Below are 21508 nucleotides of genomic sequence, written 5' to 3' on the forward strand. Positions count from 1 at the left end.
GGGGGCAGGTAGTAAGACAGAAAGAAGGGAAGGGGAGTGTTGTTCAGCGTTAAAGTGATGGAGGGAGGTGGGGAAGAAAAAGCGGGGGAAGAGCTAAAAATAAAAGAAGAGCATGCTCATCAACCTGGTCAATTAGTGCAATAGCAACCGGCTCGAGTGGCAGTTTGTTTTGTCTTAGCACTTATGTTATGGAAATGACTTTTCTGGAGCTTCTAAAAGAGGTGGATATTTATGCCGCGTCTGATTGCAGACTTGAATTTAAATAGTGAGAGAGGGAGGCAGGGAGGACAGGAGAAACAGAGAGGAGAGGTAGGGCGAGGGGGGAAAAAAGATGGGCACACTCAGGCAAAGAAATTTGTTTGTGAAAAATGTACCACTTACTCAAGAGGAAGTCTTAAAATCAGCAGAGACTGTCAAAATGGTGGTGAGCAGAGGCGGAGAGGAAGGAGGGGGGGAGCAGCAACACACACACACACACACACACACACACACACACACACACACACACACACACACACACACACACACACACACACACACACACACACACACACGCACGCACTTCCTAATACATCCTTCAACCTAAAAAAGCCCATTTTACGGGGAATACATTTAGCTTTTTCTTATAAGACCATTTATTCTGTGGAAGCACATACACTAGCAAGACATGCTAAGATAGAAGCTTATTCAAATGCAAAGCCTACACTGTCTGGGCTAAAAATGGCTTGCATTTACATCCTCTGTCACAACATAAATCAGGAATGAATTATAAAAATAAACACACATAATACGGTAGCTTCATCTGTGTTGGGATTCAAGTTCTGCTTGTGTTTGCATTCCAGTATTGAGGCCATAACATCAGTTATGATACAGGAGACTTCAAGGCTATCTGGCTGGAACGAGTCCAGTTTGTGTCAGACGCTCTAAAGGACGAAGAGGACAGGGTGACAGGTGGAGAGTTTAAAAGCCCAAACCTCCGTCCAAGTGTGAACACGGGGCCATCAGCAGGAGAGAAAAAACTAAACGTGGACATCGGATTGACAGAACTCTTGATAGAAAAACTTGACCTGAAAGTTTAGTCTGAGGAGCGATGACAGAAGAGCCAGTGGAAGGCTGAAGTGGAACAACAAAATCTGACAGTAACATTTGCTACTACATGAATAAATGGCCAGTTGACTGAAACTTAAGAAAAGGTCTTATAAAAGCAGCCTAGCCATGCATTAAGTTTTTGTTTGCCCAGGTTTCTGAGATTTCTGCCTCCAACTCAGTACAATGGAGGTCAATGGAATCTAATTTTTGTTTCTTACAGCTTTTTTTGAAAAACACATCTCCTTAAAAAAAAAAAAGCATCATGATTTTTTTTTTATTTACAAATATTCTGTATGAAAACTGCTGACATTCTAAAGCGTCACATAAAGTCAACCTGTCATATTCATCAGCTTTCTTGTTTGATTTATGCTGAATTAAAAAATGCCATAATTTGATTGAAAATGAACTAAAACTAAAGTAAATAACTACAATAAACAAATTTGGGGTTCCAAATTAAGTTTTCTGGTGGCACGAGCTGGTAGTTGCGTTAATAATTGCTTCTGGTCCTCTACTATGACCAGTGACACTGCTAAGTTTGTTATGTTTTTGTCTGTGGATTTCTGACAACAGGACTTGAAGCTCCACATTGTGAAGTTTACTCTTGGGTGTCTTTTCTTTGGAATGAAACTTGCTCACAAATGAAGTGGAACAGGAAGTCTTACAGGGAAATTTAAGGGAGATGATTATGTGCCATTCATCAATTTGAAACGGGCAATTTACGACAAATTTGTGCAGTTACAAGAATTTGCAGAGAATATCTTGGAATATAAGAGATTTAGGATAAGAATATGAAAATGTGTACGAGTAGTGGCACAAATCACAGACACGGGTCTCTCAAACCTGGACAAATAAAAGCAAACCTATCTGCATGACTGGATACAACTAGAGGAAAGCGAGGAGATGTTTTGTAATTTGGATGAACTGACCCTATAAATACAGCTGGTCAAAACAACGGTTCTAATTAAAATGTGAGGAGTATTACAGTGTCCTGTGTTCAGCTCAGGCTGAATGGAGCAGCAGAGGGCTGAACTGTGCACTCGGGGCTCAGCTGCAGTGTTCACACAGGGCCGACACTGTAATGGGCTTTAACACAGCTCTCTACCCATCTCATAGTCATAACACTCTCTGAGTAACAGGCACAGAAAAACCACGCGTCGACTCGGAGAAGGAGGGAGAGAAACAAAAGGCATGAAAGCATGTGTGTCAGGACTGCTGAAAGATTCTGGAGCTTTTTACATTACTGTGGTGTGGAGATGCAGTAGCCATAAATTAAATGCCTGCAGAGCACACTTATTGAAAAATCCCGAGGGGTAAAATGGAATTACCGGAGATGATCTGTCTCCCTGCTCTGTGCATCAGCCCTTTAAAGGATAGGGTAATAGGTTTTTGGGTGGGGGCAAGGGCAGACGTGTGCGTACATTTTGGAACGGCATTACATTCTTCAGGTATCATGGGGTAAGATGGCAGGTTGAATGAACACATTCTGTATGGGAGGCCTGGAAATTTGAGGTGAGGGTGGGCAGTGGAGGAGAACACTAAAAATTGAGAGACAGACATTTTAGGATTCGGATGAGAAAATGGATGCGTTTGTGGAAAGATTTTTTTTTTTTTTTTTATTTCTTTGAAAACTCGTCTGATGCGGAGCCTTAGGAGTATCTCCCAAAAAGAATTTCCAAATTTTTAACATGGATGTTCATAATTACTTTGCCATTCCATGCTGCTAAATTTCGGCTCTTTGCCAATTAAGTGTTTAATTTCTTAAGTGACTCATTGGGTTGGTGTGTGTGTGTGCGTAGGCCAGGGAAACTAAGTGTGATGTGCACTCCCTCACCCTCCAGTATTACATCTCTACTTTCTGACTAATGGCAGCCTGCCTGGATAACACAAGAATTATGTCCTTGCAACCTGCGCACGCACGCACGCAAACACTCTCTCTCTCTAAAGCATGCATGCAGTAAAACACGTGCAGAGGCTTCATGTCAAGTACATTTGCACACACATACATTTTCCAGATTTCAAGTACATACTGTACACACACACAAACACAAACACACACGCACACACACTGTGAAGGTTTACAGCAGGCTGACGGCTTGAACAGCAGTGAATGCCTCCTGATCGAGTTGGGCGAGGGAGAGGGGGGGTACAGAGCATTTAAAGAGATGAAGTCTCTCTCTCTGTCTCTTATTTGACCTCATAAAGACGTGGACAGTAGTGAGCCATGAGTAGCATCAGCATAATTCCAGCTGCACTGAAAAAGTGGCCTGAGCAGCACATGGAAGGCCGTAACTCAATGACAGACAGGCCTTTGGCTCCGTTTGCTCCTCTCTGACCGAGCTTGCGACTCTGTGCCTGGCTGCAAACACCTCACAGCTACGACTGAAACGCTGCTCATCTCTCCCTCCCCTTGTATGCTCTTTAGTCGCTTTTATTCCTCTGTTTTTCTCCCTTTCTGTGCTTCTCTTGTCAGCGTTTCACTGCTGTCCTATTCTAACACAGCTCTCATCTCCATAAAGTCAAGGTGCCACATGCTTCATAAAGTCAACAGCCATCATTGTTGGTGTAGTTCATAACGTTGATGATCATGACTTCATTACATCAAACTAAAGACGTCTTACAAAATTAACAATTAGTATAACAAATTCATTAGATATTCTCCAGTGTGAAGTCAAATGATAAAATTTCGATTTTAGACACAATGTCATGAAAAATGACAGTGTTATGACAATAAATCACAGTAGTTTTACAATTAATTAACCAATTAATGAGAATTTGCTCTATTAAACTGTCAAATTAAACAAGAAAAATCAGACTATGTAGGCAGCAGAAGGCATGAAGACGAGCTTGATGAAATTCAGCCCGCTCCTCTGGGAGTCCCGGTGTCTTTCTGTGGCCCTGTCTCTACGCATAAATGATCTGGCCACTGTGAGTCCTGGATAAGAGGCACAGACGAGACAAGCTGATAGACAGGTTGACCAGCATGGGAGCTTCAGTTCTACCCAAAGTCACGTCAGTCTCGCAGGAAGCTTCTCTGCTATTGTCAAGGTCAAAGGAAGACCGAGTGTGTCTTTTTTTATTCATGGGGTGCATATCGCTGTCATGGAGATGAGTGGTGCTAGTATAGACGTGGCTCTGAGGTTTTTCTACCTCTGTTCTCTCTGGTTTTCCTCACTCCATCCCTATTCAGGAGGAACAAGTGTATCAGTGGTGAGCGAGGAGGCCGCGGTAGCTGATAAGCAGCTTTCTGATGAGCTCGCTGTGGAGGCAGCATGGCTGCAGGGCAAAGTGACAAACTTCCCCAAGGCATTCCAGCTACCGCCAGCAACTGTGTGTGTCTTTCTGTTTGTCTTTGTCTTTGCTCAGCACTTCATTCCTAGCCATGCAAGTGAGAACAAACACACTCACACGCACAAACAGCAAGGCGGCAAAACAACTTTGGGTCCAGGGGACTCTCAATCAAGCCGAAAACACCTGCAAGGATTTGAAGTAAGGATGAGGACATTAGGGAATTATGGTATTCCCTCTCCGGAAAACAAGGCAGATAAAAAAAGACATACTTGCGCTATCAAACTTTACAGTCACACTCACACGTGTGCGCACACATCTAGAGACACTAAAAAGGTCTGCAGCTGACACAAACACACACACATACATACATACATATACACACACACACACACACACACACACACACACACACACACACACACACACACACACACACACACACACACACACACACACACACACACACACACACACACACACACACACACACACACACACACACACACACACACACACACACACACACACACACACACACACACACTTGTATGCAGACAGGCACCCATGGAAACAAAACAGCCCGCGAATATAAAAAAATATGGAGTATGAAGGGCAGAATACTAGGGGAATACTTAGATCCACATCAAATGAATACATTAGTGAAGGGTGGTGTTAACCTGTGAAACTGGTGGTTCAGTAAGCTGTCTTAGATGCGCTTTTGTTTTGTCCTTTGTTTAAGACTGAAATGTCTTTTTTATTAGACTAACCATGATGTATTAGCATATGAAAAGGCTGTTTTGCAGCAAAAACTCACAAATTAGCAACAGAAAAATATGGTAGCTTGGGAGACAAAAATCCCTCTGCCCACAGAAGACAGCGTGGCTTTGGCGAATTACCACCCAAAGTGTAGAATGTATGATTCTTTTGTTTTGGCCCTTTGGTGAGTTTTAAAACATCCCCAGTCATGGAACATTTTCACTGCTCATTAAAATGGAAATGTGGTTAAATTGCCCTACATGGGGAGGAAAGGTAATGACGAGGGTTGACCTTTTTTCTCCAGTTTCAGATACATTCATTTGAGTGGGAAGAGGAAGGAATGGCTGCTGGCCCTGTGCTAGGAACCAAAGTCTTCACACACCTGCAAGAGAGAGAGGGGAAGGGAAAAAAAAAAAAAAAAGCGACACAAATGCGCCCTATGAAAAGAACAGACTGGATCAACAGCTGGTGGGAGGGGAAGCGAAGGCAAACCTTTTCACCAGGTCCTTGAAATACAAGCTGCAGGAAGCTAGAACATTTTGGTGGACTTCAAACTCTTTGCCTTCAACAATAATTTTCAGGTCTGTAAACTCTTTCGCTCTGCGCTGTTGGTTCAACTCCTTCAACATCTCTGTAGAACAAGAAAAAGAAACAGACAGTGCCACATTTGGGTTTAGAATTTTCTCTCCTCCATACATACATGTGCATCAAAAAGCATGACAACAAGAAACAGAACAAAGTGTTGAAAAGTGCAGATTGTAGAACACAATAATGCTGGCCAGTCTTAAGAAACAGTTCATTATATGATAGGGAAGTGACATGTACAGATTCAATTCAACATTTCAGCCAAAGCAAAATGAAGCATGTATATAAATATGTAGCAGAAAAAATGTGCATGTAACAAATGGGAAATAATTAGCTCACATATTCTATCATGTACGGAGGATTAAGCAATACCTAAAACATGCTAGTGGATGACATAGAACTAGGAATGAGATTGTAAGAAAAACTATGATTATTATGGGAAAAGACACTTGTTAACTGTATTTGACTTCAGTAAATTTACACTGCAGCACTACAACTTCAATGAAGGGAAGCTGAATGAGATTAAAAAGCGCCTAAAAGAGATGTGGGCTGAAAACAGAGGTACTGTCAATGCATTATTCATATTGAAATCAAATTTTTTGGCTTCTCACTGGTGCCCTAGTCGGCATCGAGTTGACCTTCAAACATTGCTCAATGAGAAAACAACTGCTTATCCCCAAATCCCAACAACCGCTTCTGTCTCTCTTAGAAAAATACCCCACCCACCCTCGTCTTCTCCGGAAAGAAAAAACAAAAAAAAACAAGAAAAACAGGGACAAAACACAATCTGAGAAAACATGCTTAGAGCAAACCAATGTGCCGTTGAAGGCCACAGTACACAGTGAGCTGTATAATGTGGTGTAGTAGTACAATGTTAGGCCTGGCCTTACTGTAGCGTTAGGTCGCAGGCGCTTGTTTCTTTGTGTCTTAATGAGGCACCATGAGGGGATGCTGAGAGTGAAAATCAGCAGGAGACTAGCAACTTATTTTACAGCCTTAGGAGGGATAACCAACACTGCAGCTTTGTTAATTTCCTATCAAGAATGCCACTAAAAGTGAACAGTAACAAAAAATGTAGAACATGATTATAGAGGGAGCCAGCCTCCATACTGTCTTCTAAGCATTAACAGAACTCTTCATAGAGACTGCAGGGTGGGAGGCACAGTAAACAGTTATTTGGCACAAAGCCTGTCATTGTTGTATAAAGGCACGTCTTCCATGCTGAGGAAAGATAAACAGTAGCCACAGTACTGTATGAGATACGTGATGAGATCGATAAGAGAGGTGGCAAATTCTCCCTCGATAAGCAGAAAGAGTTACTTTTCCCGAAGCTAATGCAGCCACTACCTCAGTGTAAGCATGAAAAAACGACGGTGCTGAGTCATTTGTTGTCAGTCGTGTCGTGTGTAACAAGGAAGGTGTGCATGGATGGATATGTGCTTTACACAGCAGCCTAGCCATTCAATGTGGGAAACTGATCAGACTTGTGATTGTATTGGTGACATCCAAGCTGAAATAAAAGACTTTTTCGTTATTATCCTGAAAGAAGTCCGTGTTCACGCCAGACTCAAAGCAGGGATTTAATTAACCTGGAATGACACTCGCCCTTTTATTTGGCTGGAATATCCACTCATTTAGCGCCTTCCATTCTCCTGACTGACACTGGGAGCTCAGCTCTGAATTAATTTTGTAGCTGAAATTATACAGTATAAAGACACATGACAAATAAGGTGCAATTCAGAAGCGTGCTTTGGTAAAAGCCTCTTCTCTGAGCGGCGCATCATTCAGAGTTATCGCATCAAAAAATTAATGGCCAGAAAGAATGACCTGGTTATTAAACATGCTGAATACCAAATAGGAGAAAAAAATAATAGATGCAGTTTTTGACAATACGTCCGCTGTACTTTGACCAGATGCACAGCTGCATGGTTCGAGTGAGCCATACACATGCACATGCAAACACAAAGCTGGCATTTGCGTTGTCTTTCATCCATCTCTCTCCACTCTCCACATTCCACTCCACTGCCGCTTGTCAGTTGGCCAGCTATCTGATTACTGTGTGGGCATGAACTGTGAATAGTGAATACACAGTAGTTTTGCACTTGCATTAGTGAATCTCCAGCGACCGATATGGCTCTCACCTCCAATCAGCCACACCGCACACCATCCATTTGCCCCAACAATAGAGAAAGTGAGAGGGGGAGACAGAGAACTCCACTTGTCAGTAAACAATGGCCGCCTCCCTCGGAGCCATGCAGACACACCTGAATGCCTGATGGAAAAGCTAATTATGGCTTCTTGGGGTGGATCGGTGAGTGCCCTAGAACAACTCATCACCGCCGAGCACCATGAAACTGCACATGGCGTCCCCATTCTTAGGTTTGGCGTGGAGTGTGGTGAGGCACAGCCATGTTCAATGGGACCACAGCGGCTTTGAAACACCAAACATCTCAATACTCTTGAAAAGGAAAAATCTCTTTGAGGACCGTCAAGTTCTGCAACGGAACCGTCTGGTGCGGATAAAACAGTTGTAAGGTTTGTTTTGCGGGAAGTACACAGATATTCTCATAGGAATATAATGTGCTACATTTCTGGATTATATCACAGACTGCATATAGTGATGAAAAGTGCTAGCGTAGTTTCCTGCCCCAAAGCTGTTCGCAGTGATAACAACACCCTGTGCTGGCTCTTGGTGATTGGTTGACACACTGCATGGGGGGTTTGAACACTGTGCCAGCTCTGCTGCTCAGCCTAGTAACTCTACTGTCAAATATCTCTGAGTGTTGTGGCCAATGGAGTCCTCGGGTGAGATTTGCAGTAACCTATCATCGCATGCAACTATAAGGTGTGGTAAGTCATTTTACCGAGCTGTGATTGGCTGCTGTAAAAAGGCAACTCAGCACGCCATTGGTTGCTGAACATGGAGCCATTTTAAGGTCCTACATGTATTTGACTTGTTCCCCTTCTAGATCCGCCATTTTACATCTTTACTCAAATATTGAAATTTTGAGACACATCTCCATAAGCTCATAATATTCTCTCTATTTTTTAAGAAGAACTTGCCAACTGACCTGAGTTGCTGTGGACAATAGGTTAAAAGGTAAAGGGCAAAACATTTAAAATGTTTGTATTACAGCAAAAGGCACTGCGGCAAATATGATGTTTTTTATATCTTCGTGAAGGGGAGCCGTCTTACAATTTTTATTTTTCCCATCGCTGAAAAAATGTCTGTCTTCATAATAAAATTCAACTCAAAATCATTAATATAAATTTAAAGAAACACACTGATTTGACTTTTATGATATTTAATTCTCAACTTTAAACATCATAATACATGTGCTGCTTTTCATGGCATCGTTCTTGATAAATAGGAGAGAATAATACACTGACGACTCAAAAATGAGGAGGGATGAAAATATTTTTTAAACATTTTTTCAGGGCATGTAGAAGAACAAGATACAACAAAGAAGCTTGTTACTCAAGACAGGAGATATATGATGCCTTGTGAAAAACACTATATTAAAACATATATAGGAAAAAGTGACTTGATGATTATATAATCCATTCCAATCCTTTCTCTTAGTCACCATATTTCCCTCCATCTTCTCTGATAAATCTTGTGTTTTGACAGTACCAGTAAACATATAGTCATCCACATATCTCGATCCAATTGGATGACATTCTGTATTGTGCAGCAGAAAGGACAAAGATGTATTCACTTTGACCTTTTTCTTCTCTTTTAAACTTTCAACAATCAATTCCCACCAACACTCATGGCTTAATTACCTGGAACAAACCATGCTAGCTGATCAATAATTCAATGCACATCTCTGCCATAATGGGTTTTCTTTGGCTTGGAGAAAACAACAGTAAACAGTACATTTTTTTTAACAAAATAAAGCAGTTTTATAACACTACATATGAAAAGAAATTAACATTCCTTATTACTTAATTATCTTCAAAGCAATTGATAAAGCTTTTAAAGCTGTTATTAATATTTTTGTCTGGACATATGAGCAAGAGAAAATCATGAGAAATATTTACATTAATCAAAACGAATCAAATTTGATCACTTTAGATTAAATTACATACATTTTTAGTTGATTTGAGTTTATTTCAACTAATTACTTTTCAGTAATAAATGCTGTGTTTGAACTGAATTCAAAAGAATTAAATTTTTGATAATCCAACCACACTGAACGTTAAAAGGAAATTTATATTTCATGGTAAGTAAAGCCACCATGTTGAAAATTATTTTTGAAATTTATTTTGGAATGAATGAATGAACAACTTCCTGTAGGTATACATAAATGTATCATTTACATATAAATTAGTAGGCCAATTTACATGGTACTCATTCTTCCGGTTAGTTTTAATTAAATTATATTAAAACAGATTTTATGTTTTTGGTTATTTTGAAGAAGCAGCAGCAGCAGCACTGTTGCAGGACTGAAGGAGACTTGACTGAGGCAGTCTGATCAAAATGGGCTTACTCGTACAAAAGCCTTTTGATGAGTAGGGACGTTTGAGACATTCCATCTCAAAGAGCAACTTACAACAGAATACGCAGAGTGGGCCAAGAGTATGTCTGATAATAAATGCACACAAAATAACTTTTTCCCAAGCAAAAAGCTTTCACAGTGTTGGGCTCCCCAAAATGTCTTTTCCCTATAGAGAACAGAAGGCCTGAAACCCTACAGTAAAACCCTGTTTGATAATATCAGGAGGATTCATGAGAGGTATTCCCATGTGAAGTGCTGCACTAATAATAAAAAACGGATTAAAATGAATAACTTATCTGATATTAATTATGGGTAACTTGTTTTTGACACAGAATCCAAAACATTACGGTGTAGACCTGAGCACTATCACATGGATATTTGGGGAAAAAAAAAGCTTCCTGTCTGCTGCTGACTTTGATAAGAAAAACACTAAATGGTTTCCCTGTTTCTGACAGCACATATTAAAAACAACCACATGCAGCATTCACAGGCAGAGAGATGGTCAAAAGTTCACTATCTGCACAAGTTGTTGGATAATATAATGTCTCTATGCTGCAACCTCAGGTCCCAAGTACAACAACGGAAAAGATTCAATATCAGCTCTGAAGCCGAGGATGTGTTTATGTTAAATTCTTAAATTATGTCTTGACTGACTGATATGTTTTTTAGACTTTTCTGTCTCCGTGCAGCTAAAGCTTGCTTATTTAAATTCAGGGTTGTACCACCCTCAAACCACATTTTCAAAAAGGAAAGAAAAGATTTGTTGAGCTCAGATAACACAGGCATGGCCCTATTGTAAGTGAACTTGCTAAAAGAGCAAAGTCAAGTAAAAAGAACTGTTTGAATAAAATCATAGACTTCTTGACTTCTGAACATGTTCTAGCTAGCAAAATATTTCAGTGGAATATATATATAGATATATCTATATATATTAGTAGGTGACATGGATATTTCTCAGGTTCTATTACAGTCTTTCACAAACATTTTTTCCTGTTTTGTTTTTTGATGTATATATCAGTTGTGTGTATTATCACAAAGTTGCAATTGGGGAAAAAAACTTTTATAAACATAATTTACATAAATCCTATTTTTACTATTTCTGTGGGATTACTTATTAAAAAATCAGTTAGTATGCAATTGTTTAAACTCTATTGTTGTCTGAAATAGAAAAAGAGGCTCTTTATTGAAGATTAAAGAAAATATATTTTCTATTAAATTAAATTTGTAATTCTAAATCCTTCTCAACACTTTTCCCTGCAAATTTTAAGGTTAGTCTTTATATTGTGTTTTGGCATAAATTAGTTTTCTTTCTAACAAAACTAAAAATGGCTACTTCAGTGTATCTTGATTTTGCACATTAAGCCTTATTATGGTTGAACTGTCAACTTGCTTGGGACAAATAAAATGAAAATGTACAATTTTTGTATATAATTTGAGAGTCAACAAACAAAGCAACAAAACTTATTTTAGTTTTTCTCAAAGAAAACAAAGCATTTTCTTTCAATGAGAAATTGTTGCACATTTGAGTTACTTTAGGGAAATATAAAGAAAAAATAAATAAATTATTGATTAAATATCTGATGTCTGAATCACAAAATTTACTCAGACTTATTAAACGTAAAAAAATTAACTTAAAAGTATTTTAGTAGGTGACAAACATTTTGACATAAATTAATTTAACTTCACATTAGTGTATTATTATATTTGAGAAATAATTTGTTTTCTTTATTTAAACATGTCTTATTATTAAATGTGTAATATTTAAACGTTCATACAATATTCAAAATAAGGCTACAGTACACTGTAAAACCACATTGATATGTCTTATTTGTTAGCACTAAAGCAAGAAAGGAGGCAAGCACTTTTCAAAAGGGATGTTTCATAAGCCATTTTCATTGAATGCCATCATCTTCAGCTCAGGACAGTTCATTTCAAAAGCCATGATGGCTAAATGTCAGCCTTTAACAGGTCATGAACAATAGCAGGACACTCATCTAGATGCCATCTACAAAAAAAAAACAATGCTTCACTTAGATAAAAGCAAACAGATCTCATGTGTTACTCAATCTACCTCGGGTTTCTTTCAAGCTGCAATTACTCTAAACAGTCTGAAACATACCTCTTACAATCACCGCCACATTCATTTCTGGAGACGTCTCAACAGTTTGCGCCTACTCCCAGCAAATCAGCTCATGTAAAGCATCAGAAATCCTCAAGACCCCTTGAGTCTCTAGCTGTCCTGATTTCACTCTGTAAAAGAGCAGTGGCACCATATAGCCTCAGAGAATAGTCCATGATGAGGACGCTTTATTTTTCCCTGCTCGAATCTGCTGAGCTGAGCTGCTTCAGCCTCAGCACTACTGTCAACGAGTCTGGACCGAGCCTTGGGGGGAGACACTTTGACAGAGAAAAGGAACTTGTGCCCCTCAAAGAGGCCGTCCGGGCCTTTGTTGCCTTCTCCAATAGGCATGAAAGAAAAGACCTTGAGTAGCAAAAAGCACAGAGTTGCTCTGTCCTGCGCTGCACACTCAAACCTCTACGTATACCCACTGGTGCAAGGGTCAGACATGCACGCACATGCGCGCGCACACACACACACACACACACACACACACACACACACAAAAGCAAACAATCTGCACTAGTAGAACAAAGTCGTGGCAAATACAAGCACAGGCTTTGAGGAGGAAGAACATAAACAAAGAGAGCCCTGGGAGCATCTGTTGGCCTGCTGCAACACCATGACAGGATGTCATGCAATGTTCTCTTGTTCTTGCTGTTTGTGTGTAGTGGGAAGAGGAGAAAATCTCTGGTCTCGACTGGTGCGGTAGCTTCCTCATTAGGCAGGCAGAGGGGACAGTAGGTGACAAGCAGTCATACTCCCTCAAACAGGTTTTAACAAGAGGATACACCTGTGGCTAGCAAACAAGAGCACCGTCATATCTCTTCTTTCCCTTCAGGCGCTGCAACACCTGGTCAGAGTCTGAACGAAATGAGATGCAGTCTTTTCAAATGCACAGTAAAAATTACAAAAGTTGCATTTGACTGTTTTCTGAAGACAGAAAGCTTCAATATGCACAGTATGCATATAGTGTAGGTTACAAGCCAGGCTGCTTACAGTTCACAGGGGCTTGACATTTAGATTCAGAGCTAAAACTCCTGATGCAAGTATAAAACAGGTCAGTAAATCCTTGTTTCTACAATGACACTAGTATAAACACAATTAAGTTTCTGAATTATGTGTATGACGGCTAATTACAACACAATGGCATGCATAGGATTGTGTGTTGTCCAGGATTTTGCTCATTGTGCATTTGGAATATCATTGTTCATGTCAAAAGATTTAAACTCATTTTACTTTTACATTTTGAAGACATGCAAGCATTTCATTTATTTTGAAGACCATATGAAATAACAGAAAACTGGCTGCAAAAATATTTAAATCAAAGCAAAACTTTGAATTGAATAGGTAAGTTTTTAAAAATATCTTCATAACGATCTTTGTCGTGTATTTTTCTCCACTTCACCCTGGTAGATGACATAAATAAAAAGAGGAAAGATCTTTTTTTTGTCTCTCATTGTCTCGCAATCAATGTCGAGTGAGACTAACCTACAACACATTCACCACAGGAATAACTCTACCCGAGGAGTAACTGGGACATGACTTCTGTTCCAAAATAATTCAAAGGAGGATTGTAGAGTTTATTCCAGCTGAAAGCATTTTAAGCTACAAAAACAAATCAAACCATGATGTCTATTTTCACTTCCAATTAAAACGTTCCAAGAGAATATGAGGCACTCCAAAGTCTTTATTACAACATTCACTAAAAGCTGGTCTTAATTAAGAGTACAGAGGTAACACTGATTGTGCCAATACCTGTCACCCGGTCAAGTCACATGACAGGAAAGCCAAGTAGGCTTAAAGAGACCACAAAAGCATAAGAGGAAAAGGTTTAATTACATGGACTTCAATGCTAATGAGATCCAATGACACATCATCAAAGATGTGTAAAGATTTGTATTCCTGCAAACCCATTTTTCTTACTGTGTGACTGTGTGTGTGTGTGTGTTCCTTTTATAGCTTTCTGACACATCATTACCACTGCAGCACTCCTCCCTGCCTGTTTTTAAACCTGTTTTTGAACCTGCTCGAAACATGAAAGTCAATATGGTGCCAAGTCACTAATGTGACAGTCCTGACCAACTGTTTTAACATATCGTGCTCATATTTCTTCCATCAAACATCACTGATATTAAACACCCATTCAAGCATCCAAAGACACACAAATGGAAAACCACTTGATTTGTCTGTGAAGCTGCTTAATCTTAATCCAAGTATATCATGGGACAGTCTATATTTTTAACAGCTCCCCTAATATAGGCTGAGCTGACAGCTTCATGTAAAAGAGGGTAAAACAAAACCTGCTCAGACCCATCCAATGTGTTGCCAGAAGTTATTCAAGCTCAAGCGTCACTGTAAGAGGCCAGACTGAGAAGAAGAGTTGAGGGACAACACCGGGGACCAGTTTCACCAAGATATTTTACTGGTCTGTCGTGTTAGGCCACTCTTAATTTTGCTCATAGATCAGTTTAATGCAAGTGAGACTGAAAAATAAAGACTGACTAATTTTAAGACAAAAAAATTAGATACCTTACCCAGAGGCCAACTCAGGCCTAAGACCAATGTTAACATGGTAACAATCAATGACACCTGTGCTGACCAGTAGCACCCAACAACAAAAAAAACAGGAAAACATTGCTCATAATTTGTGGTTTTCTAACACTGTTACAGAGACAGCAAAGACGAGGGTAAGAGTTTTCAGAGACTCCAGTGATTTTTGTTACACTCTTCGCTGAATTTAGTAAAACGTCCTTGTAACTGTTGAATTCTTTCAAAAGACGATAATTTTCTGCTGGGGTAAACAGAGCTGAGCGGTTGGATGCGGTTATTCAGTCAGCCTTTTTTTTTTTTTTTAAAGTCTTAATTTACCCAGAATTCATTGTACCACAGTCCAGCTTAAGATAGTCAAGAATAAAAGTGCTTTGTGCAACTGATGAATTTAGATGTCTATCTGAAGTCTGACTATTTGTTATATCTAAGCCATGGTCAAAATCAAGTCAAGTCCTTTGACACAGCAAATAAACAAAAAAAAAAACAAACAAAAAAAAAGACCTGAAAACTGCTGCTCACCGGTAATCAAAAAACTTTCAGTCACAATAAAGAATAACTCACTGACACTACACATCCACCACACCGCCTCTCACAGCACATACGATTCTCAACATAAATATTGCTTATTTCTGAGAATGCTTTAAATTAAAAAAAAATGACTAAAAAAAAAAACAACTACCAGTGACAAAGTTTTCATGCTGTGTGTCACACATCAGTAACCATGGTATTACAGAAAATTGACAGCATCTTGAAGGCAGCTTAATATTAATTTGTGAGGTTGATGTGTTTGCAAATGTATTCAGAAATATCCAGTGTGTTATTGTCAGATACATATAGAAAGAAAAAGGTAAAAAACAAACAAACATGAATACCGTGAATGGCGCAGAAAGATGGACTAATGAGACGTGATGAACACTGAATTAGCTAATAATTATAAAGTAATCAGTTAAATGAACTGCTCCAATGATAAGTAGCAGTTGCTTTTCTGTTTTTCTGCCACTGGAAGCAGACAGAGGTGTGCAGTTGGGATGACAGCTCTCACTGGTCGATCAACATCCAATTGCAATGCTATGCAATGACAGCCGATCAAGCATTGGACAATTTCACACACGGGGACAGGAACCCATATGCCATGATGAAAATATATATGTCACTATATGTAGTGGGTTACTAATGGAATGTATTCAGAGTCAACAATCATTTTCCATGTCAGAGCAGAAAATTGTTTCTGAATTGTTTCTGTGGCTACAGACATATTTACATTTACAAGAAGCAGTGGCCAAATTGCTCCACAGCGACAGCCTCCGCTTCCACAATTTATGTTTCCTCCATCTCTCTGAGCATTCTGCAAATTACTTGTTGAAATGAAGCAATACAACTCCAGAAATTATAAAGAATTCTTCCAAAACTAACAATGGATTTAGATGAATGGGTTGATTAACACAGTGACTAATCATTTAATAATAAATCCTAATTACTCATAAATGCCTTGGTACTGAGATTCCAACTCCTTACAGTAGTATTTATTTTTCTTTTCTATCCAAGAATTCCTTATTATAAGAGAAGCCCATATGAGAAGCTTTAAGAGAAGAAAATCCAAGAGCTGCTCACTCCTAATACGAACTACTTTTGGGAACCGAGATAAAATGCTGGAATACAGGTCTGCATGCTTAAAAAAGCTCAGGCCAAGCTTAAGCCTTGAATTTGTGGACTGGCTTATTTGTCATAGTGCCAAAGAGGCAAGATGCCAATATGGATTTTAGTTATGTTTTTTTTTTAACAATATGCCACAGGAAATTGTACAAGTGGACCGTGCCCTACTGTAGCACAGATTAGAAGACATTCTGCTCTAGTATTATGGAGGACGTCTTTGTCAAACTCAGCTCGGGGTTCAGTAATTCATCCACACCACAACAGATGACATTGTCATTGTGCAAAGACACACAAGCAGTAATGCAAACAGACACACATGCAGACATGCATTTGCAGAACCAAAACGCACAAGCAACTACACACACACACACACACACACACACACACACACACACACACACACACACCACACACACACACACACACACACGACTTTAGGCAAGACAATGTCATAAGAGAATAATCCTAATAACAATGTTGTGCTTATGAGAAGTCGCTGGCTGGTGTAGATAACATACTATATTGCTTGGAGGGGATTTGATTAGAACTGAGTGGGTGTGTAACACTTCTCCATCTTCCCTTTTAATTAAATTGCTAAGTTACTGTTTCATATAAATTATTGCAAGGGCCAGAGTTCTGTCTAGCCCACATTATAAACCCTGGTGGAAAAACAAGGCCAACTGCGTGAGATGAATCATCCGGACACAGTCCTGATGTATCAGTATGAATGGAACCTTTCAGAGAACATCTGCGGAAACGGTTTCATTTTTACTTCACCTGGAGAGGGTTGACTGAGCATCCAAGTTCTTTTGGGGACGTCGAGTTGTGTATGTAACTAACTAAGCGTGCGCCACACTCACTCACATGCAGAACTAAGAGCTGCCCAGAACAAACCAATGCAGGTGTCTGTTAGTCCGTTGTACTTCTGTTCTGAGCATTCACAGAGAATGAGATTTGACCTTAAACCACAACATCACGACTACAACAAATATCAAACTTGTCTCCAGGCCCTCAGTCAGGTAGCCAGTCCACTCTGGCATTTCATCATCCACAGTCTGAGTTTTTTTACCTGACAGGAACTTTTATCACCCACGGCAGTGAGAGAACACACCCGCACCGAACCGTGTTATCTTTCAAAACTCTCCAAGAAAAGCTAAACATGAGTAAAAATCATATAAACTATCAAGTTGGCATTCTTATACAATGCAGCTCACGTTGACTGAGCACGGCCACTTCTGCAGGACACACAGTTGTTGCAGGGAGCTGAGACATTAACATGCCCTGGTTTTAGGCGGTGTACTGTTCGGCAGCGGAGCATTTTACAACAATGATTGAGGTGGTGTGGAGCCAAATGATTACAATTTGGGTCCACAATTCAGTTTTCAACATTTGTTCACACTTGTTCTGCACCACAAACTCCATTTCAGTTGTAAATGTGAATATAGTCATTGTCAATTCAGCATAAAGCAGCTCTGTAGGTAATGGTCTCTAACATAGTCTTTATAATAATGCTTTTTTAGGGTCTATTATATTATTCCTAATATAAAAAGTATGGGACTGGATGTTATGGGTTATGAGTGGGACAAAGGATGCCGACCCCTCACTGCTGTTCCCGCAGACCAGATACAAGATTAAAAATTCAGTGCTGTGGTTGAACTACTCCTTAAAAGACAACCAGTAGAGATGCCATTAGGGAAATAAAAAGTATGGTTTTGCTTTGACTGTTGAAAGGACTCTATGGAAATTATGTGCATGCCCATTTAAGAATAGCTGTCAAGTTGTTTTACCTTTCTGAATATTTAAAGCGAAAAATATATCTCAAATAAAACAAATTGCAAACCTCACTTAAGCCCAAGTTAAGAGTTTAAAGTTACTTTCTCCTCTGCTGCCCTATCTGCAGTCTGGAACCAACAGCCTCAGCTGTGCCAGGCTGTCTGCTACCCTTCACATTAGGCACATACTGGTGGTCGAGGACAGATGCCAGTGTATGTGTGAGAGAATGTAGATATGCTGCCCAGCTTGTCTTACACCTCGCTTGTGTTTATGACTTTGGTTTGTGTACATTCCTTGCAAGCTTTGCACATGGGTGATACTCGCCTCTATGGGCTACATTTCTTCCAAGTTGACCCCAAACAGCAAGACAACACAGCTACACACACCAAAACACACACACGGAAATACAACAACAACAAAAAATATTCCCATGTCACCAGTGCAGCTTAAGATAAATGTCACATCTCCCCCTGAAGACAATGTGTGTTTACTGGGTAACTTTGTGAAAGTCACAGCAGCCCAAGCAGAAAGGTTAGTGGTGGGGTTAGGTTGTATGTGGGAGTCTTCTCAGCAGACAGCACACTTGAGATGAGCTCCCAGCCTACGGTGGAGTCAGGCGAGTAATCTTTGCATTTCATCAGATTTTTGTCTCTCCTTTCTTTCATTCCTCCCCCCCTCCCTGTTTCCATCTCTTTCCCCAGGGACAGAAAACAATCTATTAGATGACTGGGCTGCCCCACAAATTCTGGTTGTGTCCAGCATGCTCCACTGCTTATGTACGACTGATGTGTTCTCGTAAAGTTGTAATCTAAGTTTAACTCTCTAATACGATACTTTTTTATCCTGCAGACCAGCAAGCTGCATTACATAAGAAAACTATGTCTGTATCTGAGAAAGGAGAGTGGTTACAATGACTACTGTGGCAGAATAATGATAATAATCAACACTATAATTCAGAGTCGCAGTCTCTAGCAACAAAACACACTCTGTAAACGTAATAGGGAACCAGCATATTGCTGTTTCGGCATCTCATCGAGGTCTGTCTTACTGCTAAGGAAGACTTTAAGTCTATTTAGCTTACAGAGTGCAGCACTAGCCTGCAAACATCTCTTGATTGCAATTCAGGCCATTATCATTTGTCTGTGTCACAGACGAATTATATATCTTCACATGCTAAGCCTGTTGCTAACTCTGTGGAATATTAAGTTGGACAGGGGAGCCATTCTTGCTAATGTCTGGTCCTGTCATTAGTATTTATTAGATGCCCTGCATGCATTATCAAACCCATTTAAAAGTTTCTACGTGAGGAAAAAGTTTGACTATCCACTCAGATAAGTAAGCACACCGTGAACATTAGCAAACTAATACTGCTGAACTTCTTCTGGATTTTTTGCTGCACATCTGCTGCTGGTTTGGATACTGAGCTCTCGCCCTGTTGCAATTATGCCTTCTCATTAGAGAGAAACATCCGCTATTGACGGGCTTCCTGGTAACATCTGCTGGGTTTACACTCAGCCTAATTGATAATGCATTACTACCTATTTCATGGCTGATGTGCAGAATAACACATCGACATTTGACTTGTGGCGATTAATCTCGTCATATTAGATAGTGTCTGACATGAGGTGTTTGAGATTCAGGCCCATTTGAGGGTGTAACCTACATTAACTTTGACACTACATTACACACAAATCAATTTGCTCCTACATCACTGAGGGCAGTGGACGTCTCATGGAGGCAAATGGCACTGTTTCAGTTTGAGGCCTCTCCTGAATACTCAATGCATAATGCTACAGCTCTGAGAAACAGTGGCAACACATTTGAGAAGATGAAAATGAGGCTCTAAATTTTCCTTAAAAATAACAAAAACACTGATGGAAAGTTGATTCACTCCAGTACTGTGCTTAAGTCCAACAATTTGAAGTACTTGACTTCCACCGTGTTATGCTACTAATCTTATTAAGATTTTACAGATAAAAGAAATGAGAGACCATCTCGCGATGGGATCACGGCAGCCTCGACACCCGTCAACATGTTGACGTTCCGACCTATTATTAAATCAGTACTCTGTACTCAGGGGTCGGACCACACCCGTCTCAGCCTTCATTCTGATCTCAAAAACACGCCTGTGAAGGTTTGTGACTGACTTGCACAGTTGTGATGCTATCGTGCTGACAAAACCTTTCCATAGACAGAAACCTGCCAAAGTCAAAACCACCTCTGTGGTAGTTCCTGCTACAGCAGCAGCGATTAGTAATTATACCAGCAATGCTGTCAGTGCAAGCTGGAGCTGAGTTGGAAATAAAGCTTTATTGTTAGTACACAACACCCAGCTGGTGACGCTTCCCTCATGCTTGCTCTTATTGGCTATTGTGGGTTTCTGCTCAATATGCCATCGCTGTTCCTTTCTACACAACAGAATTTCAAGTCGTAAGTATCAGACATAAACAAAATAAATCTCAAATAAAAAATATTAAGGGCTCCCTTAGAAAATGCTTGGTTTAGCACAGTAACAGACCATTTCTGATTTAGTCATACAACCCAATGGCACTCTCTAGAGCTGTTAAATTTAATGATATTTTGGATTTGCTTTTTATTTCATAGTACAATACAGACTAAGAAAGTGTCACAGAGTGAAATAACTCTTTTGAAAGAAAAGCAATGGAAAGAAACTGACCTTATCTTGCAACCTCTACCTGCCGACAATAGATATGAATACCTGAGCAGAGATATGATTACGACTAAAGAAAGCTAAAATTCAATCCTGCAGTGTTTAGTTATTACTTTTACAAACATACACAGCACTCATATTGATTATTGAGCTAAATTTTCTGGTTAGTTAATGAATAAAATGTTCAACTGAACAGAGAAGGGCTGAGGACAAAACTCTTATTTTCAGCTGTTTTTAAGTCATCGCAGTTTAAACATATAATCTATAGGGCATCCGTGAATGTCAACTTCAAACAGGAGGAGGATTTAAGGAAAGAGTCATAAAGATTTCAAATAAAATATTAAATGCTTACAATTCTCAACCAGCTAACTGTGGCTCTAGATGAAAAGTGCAGACTTTTTGTAAGGATAATAAGGCAAGAGACAGTCTGATTGTGTGTTTTAGTTGAAAACAGCCATCTGACACTCGGTCCAGCTGTCACAGGCAAATGAGCAATCTGGGCTGACTGGAATTTTTTTT

The 21508-nt window shown here is 39.7% G+C and overlaps 1 protein-coding gene across 5 annotated transcripts in view; it reads right to left on the reverse strand.

Moving 5' to 3' along the window:
• The window catches only part of LOC130187504 (kelch-like protein 29), a 203083-nt gene that overhangs the window by 69865 nt on the left and 111710 nt on the right, over positions 1-21508 (reverse strand). For all 5 annotated transcript variants that reach the window (XM_056405180.1, XM_056405177.1, XM_056405178.1 and 2 more), the window contains one exon: positions 5626-5764. In XM_056405180.1, the coding sequence (XP_056261155.1) occupies positions 5626-5764 (139 nt within the window). The remainder of the gene's footprint in view (positions 1-5625; positions 5765-21508) is intronic.

This window comes from Seriola aureovittata, chromosome 19 (assembly GCF_021018895.1).
Source record: "Seriola aureovittata isolate HTS-2021-v1 ecotype China chromosome 19, ASM2101889v1, whole genome shotgun sequence".
In the NCBI taxonomy this organism is placed as follows: Eukaryota; Metazoa; Chordata; class Actinopteri; order Carangiformes; family Carangidae; genus Seriola; species Seriola aureovittata.